This window comes from Mus caroli, chromosome 5 (genome assembly GCF_900094665.2).
Source record: "Mus caroli chromosome 5, CAROLI_EIJ_v1.1, whole genome shotgun sequence".
NCBI lineage: Eukaryota > Metazoa > Chordata > Mammalia > Rodentia > Muridae > Mus > Mus caroli.
This window is the reverse complement of record NC_034574.1, coordinates 92909328-92927865: the sequence shown is the minus strand read 5'-3', so window position 1 is coordinate 92927865 and position 18538 is coordinate 92909328. Positions and strand designations below refer to the sequence as shown.

The window sequence follows — 18538 nt, the reverse complement described above, 5'->3', positions numbered from 1 at the left end:
AATTCATGGTCTCTTTTTGTTACATATATGTGTGTGTGTATGTGTGTCTGTCATCTATCTATCTATCTATCTATCTATCTATCTATCTATCTATCTATCTATCTATCTATCTATCTATGTGTGTGTATATATGTTTGTGTGTATTCCTAAATATATAAATACACCCTGCTCAGTCTGTATAGTGTAACCTGAATGTGTATGTTTTCAGGGCTGACCATTTGGTATTGGGTAACCAATTGGTGTGTGCTTCCCTGAGGAAGACAATTTCTTCTGATGTCAGCATTCACTGTCACCTGTACTTTTATTGTATGCAGATGGGTTGTTTTTTTTGTTTTTTGTTTTTTTTTACTGCATGCATGCCTATGCACCACCTGTGTGCCTGATACCAGAAGAGGCTAAACAGGGTGTCAGGTCCCCTGAGAATAGAGTTACAGAAGGCTGTGAACTGTCTTGTGGATGATAGGAACTGAAGCCAGGTCCTCTGCAAGAACAGCATGTGCTCTTAAGCGCTGAGCCATCTTTCTAGCAACAAAAACAAAACCAACTCTTAACAAAATGCTTTAATCCTGCTGAGGGTGTTCTTCAGGCAAATAAAGGGCCCATCCTGGTCACATGCTAGTTAACGTGATTGAAGGCTCTGAGCTTGTGTGTTTTGTGTAGCAATGCGCTCTTCTTGCTGTTTCTTCTTGGTCCTGTTCATTTGATGTCTGAGTAAACCGTCCACACTACCTGTAGATTGCATCTAGAAGGTTAAAACTGTTTCCTTATCTCTGGGCCACCTTGTCTTGGAGAGAGTGACTCCAGTCAAAGTATCAAATCCATGCTGATTTTTGGTAGTGCTGTGGGTTGACTCTAGGGCCTGCTAAGCACTGGATCAGAACTGTTCTTACTAGGCCCTCACGCAGCAGCATCCCAGCATTGTCTGAAACAAACTCAGAAGCCTCTGAGAGGAAGGAAGCTTTGATGGCCTGGACATTGAGGGGTGATATTGCTTCCTTTCCAGTGGTTTGGGAAAGTCAAATGTAGCTTCCCCAACCACTTATGTGTGGAATAAAGCTTAGAAAATACCTTTTCTTTTTTTCCTCTTTAAGAAAGTTCATACATCAAGAAATCTCTGGGTATATTTATACCAGTGATAAAGTGAGAGAAAGAGGAGAGCCATTTGAATTCTCTAGGCAAAAAAAGTCTGAAAGATTTTGATCATTAAAAAAAAAATTCAATGAGTAATTATTGGGTCAATACAGTATCTTACATAATTTCTACCTTTATATAATATCTGTTTTTATATAGGTGTGAAAAATATAACTAGGGTATAGAGGAATGTTATTTTTGTTCTTCAAAAACTAATGGTGTCTAGATGGCTGTAATTAAGAAGAGCAGAAATAAAGAAGGATAATGGGGCTATGCAAAGGGGTGATTAATTCACCCTGAGGGATCTGTGAAATGCCACAGATACAATGACATTGACTGGGATGCTGAAGGCCGGATAGCTCACCAGGCCAATAAGGTTGAAATCACACAGTTGGAAAAGAAGTTCAGGTTGGAGGAAATGACACAAGGTATAGAATTTAAGGGCCTAGGCTAAAAGTGGTGGCTCAACTCTATAATCTCAGCATTCCTGAGGCTGAAGCAGGAATCCTGCCCGGAGTGTGAGGCCACCTTAGAGTATACAGTGATCTCCAGGCCAGCCTGGGTTAGAGACCCTGTCTCAAAAAAGTAAACAAAACAAGGCACGTAGGCCTTAGTGTGAAGAACTCTTGAGTAACACTCAAATTCCAGTAGCGACAGGGCTGCCTGTGAATTAAAGTGAACTTTTTTGGGTAAAGTGATGTCTTAGTTACTGTTCTACTGCTGTGAGGACCAAGGCAATGTGTAAGAGAAAAGCATTTAGTTGGGGGCTTGCTACAATTTGAGAGGGGTAGTCCAGTGTCAACATGGTGGGAAGCAGGCAGGGTAGGCAATGACCTGTGGGCTTGAGAGCTTTCCATCCTGATCCACAGGCAGCAGGCCGAAAGGCCTGGTATGGCCTTTGAAACCTCAAAGCAAATTCCATGAATACCATCTCCCAACACAGCCACGCCTCCTAATCCTTCCCAAACAGTTCCATCGCATGGTGACTAAAACATTCAAACATAGGAGCCTTTGGGGCCAATCTCTAAACCACTACAACCAGTGTTTCTAAAAGGCTCATCATTTAAATCCATAGGATAAATAAAAACCTCGGGTTCATCCAAGTTGTTGCCAACCTGCAATATTTGACTTGAGTCATCTTATTTGGTCAGTATTTCTGATGGTAAAGAAAAATGTGGAATCACTTCTTTTCCGTCAATCATCTTGGCGGTTGCCTGTCTGTGAGTTGCTCAATGTTGAAGACATTTCCACTATTTGATGCATATTCTTTCATTTTATGGACTCTGTAACAAACTGTAGCGATAAATCTTGTTTTAATCGTTGGGATTTTCAGATTATGTACAGTTACTATAAATTGACTTAAAGTACCCCATGGGAAGCATTTATTTAAAAATTTTTTATGTGTTTTGCTAAGGGGTAATGCCAGGTTGGCCTCAACAGTCCTTCCTCCCTTCTCTGGGATCACAGTTCTGGGATTACAGCGTGTACCTAATTAGCTGGGCTGAAGTCTTGTCCCTGTATGCTGTCTTTTGTAAACTTCTTCAAATCCTGTTTGGAAACTGGATACTTACTAAGCAGTCGAGTGGTTGACGACAAAAAACCAAACCAAACCAAAACAGAAATTCCATTTTCTTCTAAGTCTTGCAGGAAGCTTCAAAGTTCAACTCCTGAGTAGGAATTCCAATAGATTTCTTAACGATTAATTTTAAAATCGTGAATCACACGCCTAACGGCGTTTCATTTTTTTCTTTTTATAAAATCGCCACCTCAACACCACAAACCCAGAAACCTCGTAAAGATGATTCATGACATTTATATATCCTATTTAATACAAGGACTGGAACTCGAAAAAAAAAAAAAAAAGCCCTGGAGTCGACCTTAATACATACACTTCCCAATCCATAGTGACTTCAAAGAATCGTGGCCGGCGTTAAGCTCTTGTAATAACGGAGGCAAAGCTTAAGTTAAGACTAGGGAAGCAACTCTGAGAAGAGGCAGCCTCGACCATCAAGAAGCCTTTGGACAGCGCCGCGGCGGAGCCTCAATGTCACCCGGCGCGGGCAGGGACGGCGGAGCACTGCACAGGCGCGGCCCGCCGCCCCACGCAGGTCCCGGGGCCCACAGCCCGGGCTCCTGAGGGCAGCCTCCACGAAGTCTCCGCGGGGGATGGACGAACCACACCCCTCCAGGTCGGCCGCGCCTGCCAACCGCAGGAATCCGCGGAAGGGCGGGGCCAAGGGACGGGGGCGGGGGAGGCCTCTCTAGCCGCGCCCTCGAACCAGCGCTCCTTGTTCTCGATGGTACCCGCGCGCCCCTCTTGAGCACGCCACTTCCGGTCCTCTTTAAAGGCCCGCGCCGCGCGACCGCCGGGCGTGAGAGCCAGTCGGAAAGGGACGGGGAGGGCGGGGCCCGCGTGGGGGGGCGGGGCCTAGCGGTGGACGGGGGCGGGGGAGGCGCAAAGGGCGCGCTCCGGAGCCACGTGACCGGGACGCGCCGTTCTTCCGTCGGCCATTTTAGGTGGTCCGCGGCGGCGCCATTAAAGCGAGGAGGAGGCGAGAGTGGCCGCCGCTGCTACTTCATTCTTTTTTTTTTTTCAGTGCAGCCGGGGAGAGCGAGAGAGCGCGCTGCGCGAGAGTGGGAGGCGAGGGGGGCAGGCCGGGGAGAGGCGCAGGAGCCCTTGCAGCCACGCGCGCGCCTTGTCTAGGGTGCCTCGCGAGGTAGAGCGGGCATCGCGCGGCGGCGGCGGGGATTACTTTGCTGCTAGTTTCGGTTCGCGGCGGCGGCGGCGGCGGCGGCGGCGGGTGTCGTCTTCGGCGGCGGCAGTAGCACTATGTCGGAGGAGCAGTTCGGAGGGGACGGGGCGGCGGCGGCGGCAACGGCGGCGGTAGGCGGCTCGGCGGGCGAGCAGGAGGGAGCCATGGTGGCGGCGGCGGCGCAGGGGCCGGCGGCGGCGGGAAGCGGGAGCGGCGGCGGCTCTGCGGCCGGAGGCACCGAAGGAGGCAGCGCCGAGGCAGAGGGAGCCAAGATCGACGCCAGTAAGAACGAGGAGGATGAAGGGTGAGTAAGGGGCGGCCCCGGGCAGCCGCTCGCCAGGCCCCCTCCCCCNCCCCGCCATTAGGCCTCGCTCCCGCGACCGCCCGCCCGCCCGCCCGCAGGCCCCAGTGCAGTCGCCTGCTGGGCCGCCCCTCTTGTACCTCGGGCTCCCCCCCGGGCCTGCATCTCCTCCTTCCCTGCCTGCTCGCCCCCTCCCCCATCACACACGTTTCCACCTTTAGCCGTCACCATGCTACTCCGCGGCCCGCCCTCTTTCCTCCCTCGCCGCGGGTCTCCTCCCACCGATGTGGCCGCCAGGATTTTTTCCCGCCTGTCGGAGCTTACCCTCCCACCCCACCCCCACGTCTCCCGGATTTCTAACCTCTTAGGCTTAAAAATGCAAACGCACAGAAAAGCTTTTTACCAGGGTTGCCAAGGTTGGTCGGGCGCTTCGCCCCCGTCCCCGAGACGGTGCGATTATTGACACGCTCTTGCTTTGGGAAAGCTGTAGGCTGTCCACCTCTCTTTTCTCCCGCGTCGGCCGCAGGCCAGTGCTTTTAAATAGTTTTCGTCTTAGGACTCGTTCGTTCTGTCCACTTTACGCTGTCACCACGACACGCTCCTTACAGGCCCTGCGTTTGTGCTGTAGACAGACCGGGCCTGCCGATGTCCCTGGTCTGCTGGCGCGTTGGTCTGGCTCCGCGGGCTCCATTTAAGTCCTTCCTGGTCGATGGGGCCTGTACTTGACTGGGGCTCTTCCACCTCCCGCCTGCGGTTGCCCTTCCCCCATTCTGCCAAGTTATTCTCTCTATGCACCCTTTTCGCGCCCTCAGATTCTGGGTTGCCTATTTGTACAGATAGTAGTCTTTCCTTATTTAGTCTGTGCAACTACATTTTTTACGTCTCTCTCCCGCCTTTTCAGTGCCCAGGAGCCTGTTTTGGTTTCTTCTCAGTCTCACCCTCTCACTATTGTTCAAAGGAGCCCACTCGCCCTTTAATACGCAATAAATCCTGTGCTGGTCAATGAATTAGTTTTTTCAGGTTTTTTAAAATACTAACTTGTTTCCTCTAATTGAAGTAACTTATTATGTCGCCACCAGAAGCTGCTTTTAATAATGTTAAAATGCAGCCTTTGGGAGCTGAGTATCATACAGGAGATAAGGAAAGGGGGTTCGATCCGGGTCCTTAGATTTTCTTGTTCCCATTACAGATTGCTGATCTTGAGTTACGGTTTCGATACTTTTTATAGTGGGGCTGTGCGTATGCAATTTTTTTCACTGTGACCAGGAGAAAGTTTTGGTGGGAAGTTTTTTAAAAAGGTGTCATTTTAACCCGTGATTTCCACTACTGGTTAAGAGTATAAAATTTGTAGGGGTGTTGGGACAGTGGAGAAGGACTTGGAGTATAATGTTTAAGAAAATCTCAGTTCAGGCTGATTCTCTGCAGTCTGCTAATGGTTGTACTGGCTTTAGTGGGGAGTTGAGGGTGGGATGGGAAGTGAATTTAATTAAATGGAACTAATATTGAACGATGTGTGGCTTAATTTGAGAAGGGAATACATGTTAAATATTTGAAGAAATTAAGTTTTTTTTTAACATTTTGGTTTTTGCTTTCTGAATTCTGTTCTTTGGACAGAGGCACCAAAATGGTTAATTGTGTAACTGGGGCAGGCTTTCTATTACCCTTGAGTTTTGAAAGTTAGAAAGTAGCTAGCTGTCTTTGTAGTTTTTTGTTGAACTGAAATATAAATGAATTAGTTTTTAACCCTAACAATGTCAAAAACTAAAACTAGAATTTTGATTGGTTGCTGTACCGGTTGTTAATTCCCTAGCCATTCAAACTCCTCCCCACGACACACTGAAGCAGCGGCGGCACAGCGGGAAGAATGGTAAAACTTTTACATTTTATTTCTGTCTTATAAAGATTTCAGTAGTCATAACATGCAGAGGCTCTGTAATTTAGTTGCCCATTGAGTCCCAGGAGATTTAGACATTAATACTGTAGGCTGAGTCTTGTGCCTGGGATGTAAGGCCTTTCTAGATACCCTAAATAATCTGTGGGCAAGAACGCCATTGCGTGATATGGTTTGTGGTAATGCATGATGAGTTGACAATTTGACCAACCTAAACTAAATGTAATTATTAATTTTTCTTTTAAATATGGGCAAACAAAAGTTACTGTATTTTCATTTAGTTTTTATTAGGTTGAAATATTTTTGTTTAAATTCTAAGCTTAATGCTAAATATAAAGGTTACTTGATAAAGATATTGCGTGTTAAAATGTCTTGCATGTTATACTGAAGTATTCTGTCAAGTAGACAGTTCCTTAAGTATTACTATGCTTTATGCAAAGTCCTGTATACTTTTAAGCATTGTGTATATATTCATAGGTGGGCTAAATGTGGCTTTCCACTACAGCTCTTATCAGGCTTTTTATTTTCAGTGTGATTTGGCTGGGATGTTAATTACAGTTGGTTGACATGTGTTCACATTTGCATGACTTCCCTTGGAGGCTGGTAGGTTGAGCATTCTTTTTACCCCACTTCTCCCCCCTGAAATGTCAGTCTCTGCCCTTAGGGTCATACTTTGATCTTTACCATTGGAGGTTAGAAAGCCAGTACATTGCCTATGTCTGTACTTACCATATTCTATTAAATTATTTTGGATAACACTTAAATTTTATATGGGTTTTTTTTAAACTTCCCGTCTACTGATATTTGTCCAGTTTTAAGTTGGAGGTAAAGTAGTTTAACAGATAAAAGAAGAAACAAAATGGAAAAAAACAAACTAGGGTCTGAGTGTGACATAATCATGTTTAGATGAATATTCTGTCTTAGTGCCTGCTGGGCACAGTAAGTTGACTCATGATGGCAAATTAAAATAAACCTTATTTGACTTCTATTTGAACCTTAGTTGTTTGTAGTAAGTTGAATTGACCATGTGTTAGATTAGAAGGTCATTGTTTTTACTGTTTAAAAAAGTTATCTTTGTCCCCTCGTTCAGTAAGTAGCAAATGCTTGTAGAGCATCTGGGATCAGTTTTTGGAGAAAGTTTGATAACTTAAATGTAAATGTTATGGAACAGTCCAGATAGATGATGCTGGGTCTCCACTGGCAGCCTTTCTGAGGTAGTAGGTTTTACTCAAGCAGTCTTGAACTTAGATGGCATCCTTACTCTCCAGCACTTGTTTTGGAGATAGTCTCACTACGTAGCCCAGGCTTAGGAAGCGCTCTTCAGCTGCCAAGTCTCTTGGACTACAGGTGTGTGGCCACTGTGACCAGATGTCCCCTGTTGTCCTTCCCACCTCTTTCTCTAATTTGATTTGATAAATGTCAGTTTACCCAACTTCGTTTTGTTGCAGATGCTAGACTTTCTGAGCAAAACAGTGAAGATCTTTAAGCATACCTTTTTGGTATCTATATGTATACACTCCATGTTTCTGTTTTCCACACCAGTTTAATAACACAGTCTCTGTAGTGGAGATGAGACCAGTCAGTAGGTTAAATGCCCTGTGAAGTTAATGTCTTAAAAACACTGGTTTTTAAGCTCCTGTTAAAATGAAGTTTCATCTGAAGTACTAGTTTTGAGCAAAGGTCTCCTACATGCCTAGGCTGACCTTGGCCTAATATTCCTGTGTCCACTTCAAGTGTTGGGGACTGTAGGTAAATGCTACTGTTCCTGGTTTTCCTGCTAAAATATTTTTTAAAAATGAGTTTGTTATTCGACATGTTCTATTATGTTTTTTTGTTTATTCATATATGAACATGAAGTTATTTTTAGAAAAGCACCCTTGTTTCAAGATTAATGACTTTAACAGTGTTTCATTACCATAGTGAAATTGCTTTCTGAGTTACTTTAAAATTGTGTTTTGATGTTGGGGTCACGTGTGTATGAGGAGGTTAGTGAGTCTGCTTTCATTCTGTAATGTGGGTCCTGGGGATTGGACTCTGCTCATCTTGTTGGCCACTTTACTATCTACAACATTTAAGATCCCTGTTATTTCTTAGATATAATTAGTTGCATTGGAAATCCTCATTTTGCTTTCAGTGTGTAGTTTTTATAGTGCTTTGGTTCTTTGGGGGTAGGTAGTGTCTGCTGAAATGTGCATGCCACATTGTATGGAGGACCAGTTTTTGAAATTGAAAGAACATTGGAAACCTAGTATACTGTGTCAGTTTTGTAGACAGTTTTACCAGCTTAGATACAATGACTCATCATTCCCACCCTAACCCCCACCTCCAGAATGTGGTTGAGTAGGAAGCATGACAGTTTCATTGAGTTGTCAGTGGAGCACTTGTCAGGGCAGTACACAGCTGGCCTGGGACCGTTAGTGTGTGAGCTCAGGTGGAATCTTGTGGAGATTGTTCTCTGCTGTTTGAGAAGGGGATCACACGTCTTTTTAAAATATTGGAGAGTATAATAGAAACCCCAATGTTACTGGAACAGTTTGAACATTGCTCTGGGCGGGGAACGACGACAACACCTTCTAGAGTATCGAAGTGCCAGATTGACTGGCCTTTTGATTTAGTGAGATTGGATTTATTGGCCAAGTACATGTGTGTCCATATTAATTTCTTTTGGTAAAATTGGAAGCTGAAGCCTTAGATTTAGGGGAAGAATATTCAGTGTTTTTTCCTGTCCATAGTGGAGATAGATCGCAAGGCTTCTTAAGTGTGTGGCCAATGTTGTGTTCTTGAGCCATATCCCTATCCAGGAATACTAGATTCCGATAACACTTGGTGTCTGTAGGAGAGAGATGGAATAAACAGTCCCAGGACTAGACTGGAATAGCATCTAAAGTCTCAGTATTTTGTTTTCCAAGACAGGATTTCACTTTTTAGCTCAGAGATATGGAGTGCCACTTCTTGGCAACTTTTTGTTTTTGACACAACACCTTAAACTTCAACAAGTTTTCTTTGTGTTTAATGACATCTTCTATATATTGTTCTAGTAATTTAACCTGGGTAGTCTGAGGTATGTAAGACATGTCATGTTTATAGTTAGATTGGTAGATGCATGTAGATATGTACCTCATAGTTCATTTTGCTATGACTTAAGGCCATTAGGAAAGATAATTAATCATCTTTATCCTTTAGGTGATGTTAAAAGCCATGTCAGAGGACATAAACACAGACTGACTTCCTATTTCACTTAATGACTCTGCTTCAAATGTGCATGCAAGCAAATGAAGTGATATGGAACTGGCTGGTTTGATCTGACTATAGTTGTGCTTCAGTGTTACAGTAAATAGGACACTAAACTGGATGCAGGAAGCCTGGGATTTGTTTCTGTTACTTCCTCCACTGTGGTCTAAGATAATAAATAGAACGCGTTTTTACTTGGTTTTCTGATCTGTTTGCTGGAAACAATGCTCACCGTAGGAAGACTGACTGCACAGCCTGCTTTCCTATTTTGTGTGTATTTATCCAATGCCCTAATAGTTGCTACTGGCAGTGATTTACTCCTGTGGAGTAAAGGTAAGCATATTTTAGTTTCTGGAGTGTTAAACTCGTATGTTCATGCTATGTACTTGAGTATTTTAGAGTGGAGAAGACTACTTCATTCTGACATTTGTCTCATAGTGATAGCTTTAAGTATTGGGTTCTATACTGAAATGTTTGTCTGCACTTGAGACTACATACATAAATAATATACATGAATCAGGAAATCCACTCTCTATGTCTGCTCTAGTCTTAGACAGGAAAGTGACAGCCAACAATACTGAAAAAGCCACTGATAAATGTTTTGGGAACGATCTTCAGGTTTTTGTTATATTAAAAAGTAATGTGATTTTAAAGCATTGGAAGATGGTAGGGTTCGGGATTTGGATTGGTGGTGGAACACTTAATCTAGAGTCCTGGCTTAAGCAAGGTAGTCATCCGTTCTTTTTTCATTAGTCATATCTAAACTGGTACCAATAGAAAACTGAAATGATTGTGAATCGCTAGTGCTCTTAGTTAACCTAGGTTAGGAAACCCACCCCAGTCTTGAACCTTTAGGTGAGTAGGAGTTTACATCATAAATTGGAGTTTTTTTAGAAAGTTAGTATATTGAAAATACTAAGCAAAGCTCTTAAGGTTTATTTTTAAAAGCTGTTGTGTTTAATTTACTAGATGTTATGCCTGCCTTTCTTCTTCTTTATATTTTTGACATAGGATCTTATTAACTATATAGCCCTTGCTGGCCTGGAATTCACTGTGTAGACCAACTGTCTTCAAGCTCCCAAAGATTCTGCCTCCTGAAAGGAGGGAAGTCTCCAGTTTTCCTGGGAAAACTGGGAAGATGTTTTCAACCTAGTTATCTTTTTTATGCTGGTTGATTTAGGTTTCTTTTGAAGTTTGAGATTTAACATAAAAGAATTTAAAATCTTGCTTTGAAAATATTTGCTCTTTTATGTGTTAGTCTTGTATAATAGGATCCTTTTTAACACTTAGCTTTAAAAAGCGTAATATAGAAAAAACTGACTGAGGAATTGCCTGTTTAACAGTGGGCAGCTAACCTTGGCTTGTAGACTTTACTGAGGATTTTTTTTTTTTTTTTGATTAGCTAAACTTAATACAGTTTTAAATAGTTAAAAAAGTAGTTTTCAAATGCCATTAACCACATCAGATCCAAGTCTTGTTACTGTCAAGGGTTTGTCAAACTATTTCCAGGATAGTTTTTATATACATGGTATATGTGTATCCCTACTGACAGTTGTCCAGTGTTAAAAAGTAATGGCCTCATTCTTAGAAGTAGCATGATGATGTTTAAAATAAACCCTAATTTCTAAGGAAAATGTTAATTAATACATGCCAGGGAGATTTTATTAGAGTTTAGCATTGTAGCATTTTAAAAGTTGAGCTTTAATGATGGAGTACCAGAAGAATTTTGTAAGTAAGTATTCTTGAATAACATTACTATAAGGGATGCCAGTGAATGGGCCGATATGGCTCAAAAAAAAATGTATTGAGCTAACACTTGGTGTATTTTTTTTATGTAAGATAATGAGCTGATGGAAGACTTTAAACATTGTTTTATCTGAAAATTGGGGTAAGGGTAAAAGCCTCAGGGAAAGCACCTTTAGATACAATACTTACCATTGAGTTTGGAGTGTTGTTAAACTCAGTGATCCTCATAGTTGGGAAAAAATTAGCTTTTTATGTACTTGGGAGAGGATGAGGGTATTTTCTTTTTTATTTTTTTAAGACAGAGTCAAACAGTAGTTCAGGCTATTGGTCCTCCTGCTAGTTTCCTAAGTGCTAGGATTGTAGTCATGGACCACCATACCCTGCTAATTAGGAATTAATAAGACATTTTCTGTCAGCCATCATTGCTTGTTAGGTGTTGCCTAGTGCTTTTAATTATTTACTAAGAAATCTTGGCATAAATGTAGGGTAGGGAGAGGACTTCAGAAACGACATTTATAAAGGCTCATTCCACTAGAGGAACCAAGGCACACCACCTGAAACACCAGTTCCAGGTGTACCTACACTTACATGCATGACCCAAACAGAACACACACATGCCCGTAAGTGTGAAAACACTTACACTGTTCAAGAGCTAATTTAAATAGACTTGTATCTTTTCTTTGGGCCATTGAAGTAGTTTGCTTATAAGTATGACTAAAGAATTAAACTATAGGGGAGGCGGGTGTATCTCTCTGAGTTCGAGGACAGCCAGGGCTACACAGTAAAACCCTTTCTCTAAAAATGAAAGAAAAGAAAGAAAGAAATCAAACTTTGTCAGGCAGGCATGGTGATGTGCATATATTATCACAGTACTCAGCACTGGGAAGGCTGAGGCAGGAAGATTCCTACAAGTTTGAGAACAGGCAGGATTAAATGAGACTTCAAAAAAAATACAGTAGGGGGGAACAGATGACCCTTGTGGAAGTAAGTTCCTTAACTGGGATTATTGGTTCACTTAGAACTAAGGATCACATTTAAATTTAGATTGCAGCATGAAGAATCATGTTGTTGATACTTAAACAATTCTCTTGATAGTTTTAAATTGGCTACTTAGAAATTTTAAAGTTCTTTTGACTTACTAAAAAGTGTTTACATCTCTGCAGGAGTGAATAGCAACTTGAAAGTAAACCTCTCGTTTAAGGCTCCCTATTGGACAGACAGTAGGTATTGTGCTTTAAACAACATATGGCTGTATAAAGTAATCCAAATTAGTGTTAATATTAAGGAATCTCAGACTGAGAGGAAGTTCATGTTAGTATTCTAGAGATCCTACAGTAGGTACCTGTTTGTTTATAAAGGTTAGTGGACAATCACTAGGCTGTATACTATATAGTTAAAGCTTGTGACTACAGAATAAAAAAATGGGTTGGATTTCATACTTCCTATTTAGTAAAGCTAGAATACAGTGTTGTGGATTTTGTAATGTATTGGGTTTTCTGGTTATCTGTTCAGCTTTTTTTTTTTTTTTTTTTTTTTTTTTTTTTTTTTTTTTTTTTTTTTTGGTTTTTCGAGACAGGGTTTCTCTGTATAGCTCTGGCTGTCCTGGAACTCACTTTGTAGACCAGGCTGGCCTCGAACTCAGAAATCCACCTGCCTCTGCCTCCCAAGTGCTGGGATTAAAGGCGTGCGCCACCACCGCCCGGCCTGTTCAGCTTTTCTTAAAGCACAAGAAAAATCCAGTTCTTTTATGCTACCAAAATACTGATATATTTGTCATAAGCTCAGAAGCTGTTGTACTTCACACAAAATTTGGAAAACTTACCTGGCTCTTTCCAGTGTGGAAGGGAGATTTTCGTTATAGAACGAGTAATGGCTTGTTGGCCAAACTTAAACAAAATGTGTGTTTTAAAAGCTAAACGAGTGCGGTCCGCATTGGTCACATAGCCAGTTTCAGAGATTGACCATACTAAAGCAGCTTAATAGAGATAACAGACCCTAGGCTGTTACTCAGGACTGTTGTATTGAAGGCAGGGTGTGGTTTGTAGAAGAATATCTCATTCCTTGAAACTAATTGTGGCAGCTCCACTGGAAGCTGAAGAATTCCCACCAATTTGAGGCAAGCTTGAGCTGTAGTGTGAGACCCTGTCACTGTCTTAACATATTTCATTCAAAATAGTTGTGGATTAAAAAGACGATTAGATAGAGCAAGTAGTACTTGAAGAAAGAAATGTAATGTGATAAATAAAAATGTTGACCAGAATACTTAATATTCTGGATAAAGGGCCATCTATTAACAGAAGAGTTTTGCGTGAACATTTTTAGCTCTGTTATGGGTGGAAAAGTTTTTGTTTTGTTTGTTTTTTACAGAGCACTTCATTAGGTCAATTGATGAGTTGGTATGTGTATCTAATATTTCAGAAAATTAATTTTCTATCTAAAAAGAAGTCATATGACTTAAAATAGTAGATGACTTATTCTATGTGCTATGTTATTATCTTTTATTTTCATTAAAGAAGTATACATAACAATTTTAAATTAAGGACATTTCCCCTACCCATTGCTTTTATGAAGTAAAAACAAATTCTGTCTTGATAATTGGTTCACTAGACAGAATTTTCTTGTTCTAGAGGTTTGTTATTATTCTGTACTGTCTTTTATTATAATTTTAGTTTGGCAAGACTGAAATCGTTACAAATTAATCAGTTACGGGGAAATTCTGTATCACAGATGATTATTAGGTAGCTAAGTCACAGCTGAGTTTGTTTCTGTTCTAGAAGGTGATAATGGATATCTAAGAGACTGTTGCTTTCTAGTCAGTGTCTTTTCTTCTTTTAAAAAAACTAGCATCTCCCTCACCTTGAAAGACTGAATATTGGCAATGAGTTTTCATTGATTAAAGTAGTATTCTGGACCTGTAGGTAAAGCACTATTTATAGCAATGGATATTTAAATATGGGTTATATTTTAGGAGTTATTTAATTGAAAGAAATGTATGTTGAGAAGTCTTAAGTTTTCAATGGAATAAGCAGATATTTAAAATGTACATAATGGGTTTTGGTTATATTTATTTGATTATAAAATTAAATGGCTATAAATCTTATTTTAGGACTAGACACTTTGAGGATGTCTTGAAAATTGGGGCTTGCTCTATAATATGTTCAAGGTTGAAACACTAACTTTAAATGGAAAGTTCAATATGCCACCTAAGAGTTTCTTTGAATTAAAAGTTAGCTTTGTTATCAGCATTAAGTTAAACTTGTAAGAGTACTCTGTAACATTCCAGTTAAAACACATGTACTAGAGGCGAATATAAACTAATGACCATTTTATTTCCAGAATAGGCTGTAGTGGCAGCCTATTAAAAGTCTACAAAGTGGAGATGTTTCGTATGAAAGACTTGCTTATTTGTCTTTCTAGAGCTGAAAGTTGGCGTCTTTCCCATTCTTTTCCATGACACACACACACCCTTATGAAGATGAGCGAATTCTGAGTAGTCAACTGTGTAGCCTGTATAGGACTAATTTTATCAGTTTACTACTAAATTTTCATTTTGACCTTTTTAAAGAGTAAAAGGTACAGGTTTTCTTTTATAATTACTACTACTAACTTACTGGTAAAACAAGCAGATGTAGAAAGGATTACCAGAAACTGCTTTGGGCATTTTGCTGTATGTTGAGACTTTGTTCTAATGGCCTTTCCTGCAGTGTTTTCCATTTACCATTTTACAGGCCTAAACATTTATTACTTGTTAACTGAGGTGCTCCTGTAAGTAAATCCTCTAAGTTAGTTAGATGTGGTTTAGTGGTAAGTCTTTCTGTCGGGGTGTTTACATGATGACTGTGGTTGTCTTGAAGGAGTCCTGCACGTGAAAAACTCTAGTTGACAGTTTAGAGGACTTAGCATTTTTCCATTTTATATATGAGTTCTGCAAATGGGAGAACTATTAAAAGCAGAGAAAGGAGCCTTGCTGTAGATAGGATGCTGGGGCTGTAATGAGATTTGATAGACTCTAGAAACGAAGATTTTATCTGTTAAAGAAAACTAATGCTTTTATTTGGCATGCAAATATAAATATGTATATAAATATCAGCAAATAGCTTCTTGCTCAGTATTGTATTTGAACAGAAGGAGCAGTGCTGAGTGGAACTTTAAACAGTAGGGTTTGGAAGGTGTCTGTAATAAGAATAACATTTGAAAAGAGAAAAGTGTGTTACTGATGTATGTAAATGTAAGACAAAGTTTAATTTTCTTAACATTTTAATACTGCTTTTTGTCTTTACAGGAAAATGTTTATAGGAGGCCTTAGCTGGGACACCACAAAGAAAGATCTGAAGGACTACTTTTCCAAATTTGGTGAAGTTGTAGACTGCACTCTGAAGTTAGATCCTATCACAGGGCGATCAAGGGGTTTTGGCTTTGTGCTATTTAAAGAGTCGGAGAGTGTAGATAAGGTAGTGTGTTATATATATATACATATATTCTGATTAATGAAACCTGGAGAGTTTGATACAGTAAACTTGTGTTATATGTTCTCTTTTATAAGGAAGAAGAGATGCATTTCTTATATTTTTTGTTGTTTGAAACAAGGTTCTGTGTAGCTTAGGCTGGCCTCAAGTTGTACACATGGCTAGGGACTACCCTGAGCCTCATGCCTCTACCTTCCAAGTGTTGGGGCAGCAGAGGTGCTGAACACACCCTGTTTGTGCCAGTATATTTTTTGGAGGGAGAGGTAGATTTATGGAATTACTTACTGATACTTTCCATGTGCCAACCTTCCTAAATTGAAAGTGACTTAAAAAGGACAGAGATTTGTCTGGGGGCAATAGCTTGTGGTTAGTATATATATTGTTTATGTTCAGTTCCAAGAGGATAGAGGGGGATTTTGGAAGTCTTAATTAGCATGTTATAAACAGTATGACAAGTTGGCAAAAAGGGCCCAATTTAAAATAATATTAGATAAAGTTTCCCCTCTTTACTCTGATTCTCAGAATCGAGTAGTTCTCTCAGTCAAATGTCTACAGGATGATCAACTTCTGATTGTCATTTTGGTTCTGCACTGAGGGGAAGTAGCAACCATTGTTTACATTGTTATTGGTTAAAGGTGATGGTTACCAAGTAATCAATTCAGTTGGGGTGATATTTCCCCTACATCAATTCTCAGTGACTTATTTTTATTTTTTTATTTTTGGTTGGTTTTTCAAGACAGGGTTTCTCTGTGTAGCCCTGGTTGTCCTGGAACTCACTTTGTAGACCAGGCTGGCCTTGAACTCAGAAATCCACCTGCCTCTGCCTCCTGAGTGCTGGGATTAAAGGCGTGCGCCACCATGCCGGGCCTCAGTGACTTTTATACTTGGGCACTAGTTTGTGTTAGTTGATGTCATAATTACTCTGTGACTTGACAGTTTAGCCAGTTGACATGGTATTGGTACATTGTGTGATTATTTGTAAGTATTTTATTTCTGAACAGTAGTTAAGTTTCACATATTAAAGTGAAAAATTTAATTTCCTTAGGTCATGGATCAGAAAGAACATAAATTGAATGGGAAAGTCATTGATCCTAAAAGGGCCAAAGCCATGAAAACAAAAGAGCCTGTCAAAAAAATTTTTGTTGGTGGCCTTTCTCCAGACACACCTGAAGAAAAAATAAGAGAGTACTTTGGTGGTTTTGGTGAGGTATGTTGTGTTTTGATGCAATTTATGTCAACATTTTTGTGTGATGGCACATTAAGTAGATTTGGCCATCTGTTTTTTTCAGAGTTGTGAAGTACTTTTGTTTTGGTAATAAGGATATTGATATGAGCAGATCTGAAGATTGGGTATTTTTTTTCTTGATTTTTGAGCATCTATATATATATATATATAAAGTAACAGATACAAAGATGAAATAAACAATCCCCAACTGCAAAGAAGGGTCTTGTTAGGTAATGTAGGCTGTCTGACTTTGTACTTCTCTTTTTCTCCTTGAACTCTGGACTTAAGACATCTTCCTGCTTCTATACTACATAGACTACAGGAATGACCCATTGTGTCTGAGTTGGACAGCATTCTTAACTCAGAATTTAGTGGAAGGAAGAGAACAGGAAGGCAGTATGAGGAGGTGGTCATGGTTAACATACTGAGATATGGAAGGAGACACTTAAGAATAAGGAAGTAATAAGGACAGACTAGCATCTTGCCAACTCAAATATGTGTAAGTACAGTTTAATGAGACTTTAGACTTAGTGACATAATGAGCTACCAGTTCCTATCATGAATTAATACTTAAATCTAAGCTGAGGTATATGTAGCTTTGGTCTCCAAGGATAGTATGCTGGTATCTCTTACTTGATTCAAATAAGAATACATGCTTTTGTGCTAGGACTTACAAATGAAATGCTTAACACTCAAAAATACTACACACAAAAATCCAGGTATATAAATTTTTTTGTGTGGTTGTGGGAACAAGCAAAAGTTGGATTGCTACTGCCTTCCTATTCAGCAGCAGCCATTTAAGACTGCAGTTGTAGCTTCTGCCTGGAGTAGCCACATGTTCTTCAGTTTGCAGTACTGCTGCTGGGTTATATATATATATATATATATATATATATATATATATATATATTCTCAAGTGCAGAGTCTGCCTTGCCTCTCTTAAAATGACTGTTGTTCTTTTGTGGCGCTCTGGGTTTGTGATTCTTCAGTTAGGTAGAAATATTGATAAACCACTAACAATTGGTCTTATGATTAAGTGTGAGGCCTTAGGAAACTTGGAGGTTGTAATTGAAGAATATCCTTAATTAGAAAAATGGGGAGACAGGAGAATATAGCTTGAGAATTAAATGCATTTTCTTTGTGCTACCTTCCCTGTAGTATATAAGCTATTAATGACAATAGAACACAAACTAGAATACTAAGTCTTTGTTTTATTGCTATCAGGTTGAATCCATAGAGCTCCCTATGGACAACAAGACCAATAAGAGGCGTGGGTTCTGTTTTATTACCTTTAAGGAAGAGGAACCAGTGAAGAAGATAATGGAAAAGAAATACCACAATGTTGGTCTTAGTAAAGTAAGTTAAAAGTATCCATTGAGTGGCTTAAAAAAACTTGGTGCTACAATGTAATGCTTGGTTTTAGGATCTAGGGTGCTTAAGGTCCTACTCACTTTTTACTTACGAAGTTACTTTTTACTTACTGGGTCACAGGTGATCTTGAGCAGCAGGAATGTATTTGTTATAATGTACTTTTATTATTTATTTGTATTTTTGAGACAGGGTTTCTCAGTGTAGCTCTGGCTGTTCTGGAACTTGCTCTGTAGAATAAGGTGACCTCTTAACTCAAGAGATGTACCTGCCTCTGTCTTTCAAGTGCTAAGATTAAAAGTGTATGTCACCACCAGCATTAAAATGTTTTTGTTTTTTTGTTTTTTGTTTTGTTTTTTGTTTTTTTGTTTTTTGTTTTTTGAGACAGGGTTTCTCTGTGTAGTCCTGGCTGTCCTGGAACTCACT

General features: G+C 40.2%; 1 protein-coding gene across 5 annotated transcripts in view; it reads left to right on the top strand.

Moving 5' to 3' along the window:
* The first annotated feature begins 3609 nt into the window (after positions 1 to 3609).
* Positions 3610 to 18538, top strand: part of Hnrnpd (heterogeneous nuclear ribonucleoprotein D) — an 18307-nt gene continuing 3378 nt past the window's right edge. For 2 of the 5 annotated variants that reach the window (XM_021162876.2, XM_029477414.1), the window contains exons 1-5: positions 3611 to 4188; positions 5996 to 6052; positions 15336 to 15504; positions 16565 to 16726; positions 17969 to 18100. In XM_021162876.2, the coding sequence (XP_021018535.1) occupies positions 3962 to 4188; positions 5996 to 6052; positions 15336 to 15504; positions 16565 to 16726; positions 17969 to 18100 (747 nt within the window). In that variant the 5' untranslated portion in view covers positions 3611 to 3961. Of the gene's footprint in view, positions 4189 to 5995; positions 6053 to 15335; positions 15505 to 16564; positions 16727 to 17968; positions 18101 to 18538 lie in introns of all 5 variants that reach the window. The other 3 variants (XM_021162879.2, XM_021162880.2, XM_021162878.2) reach the window with 3 other exon arrangements.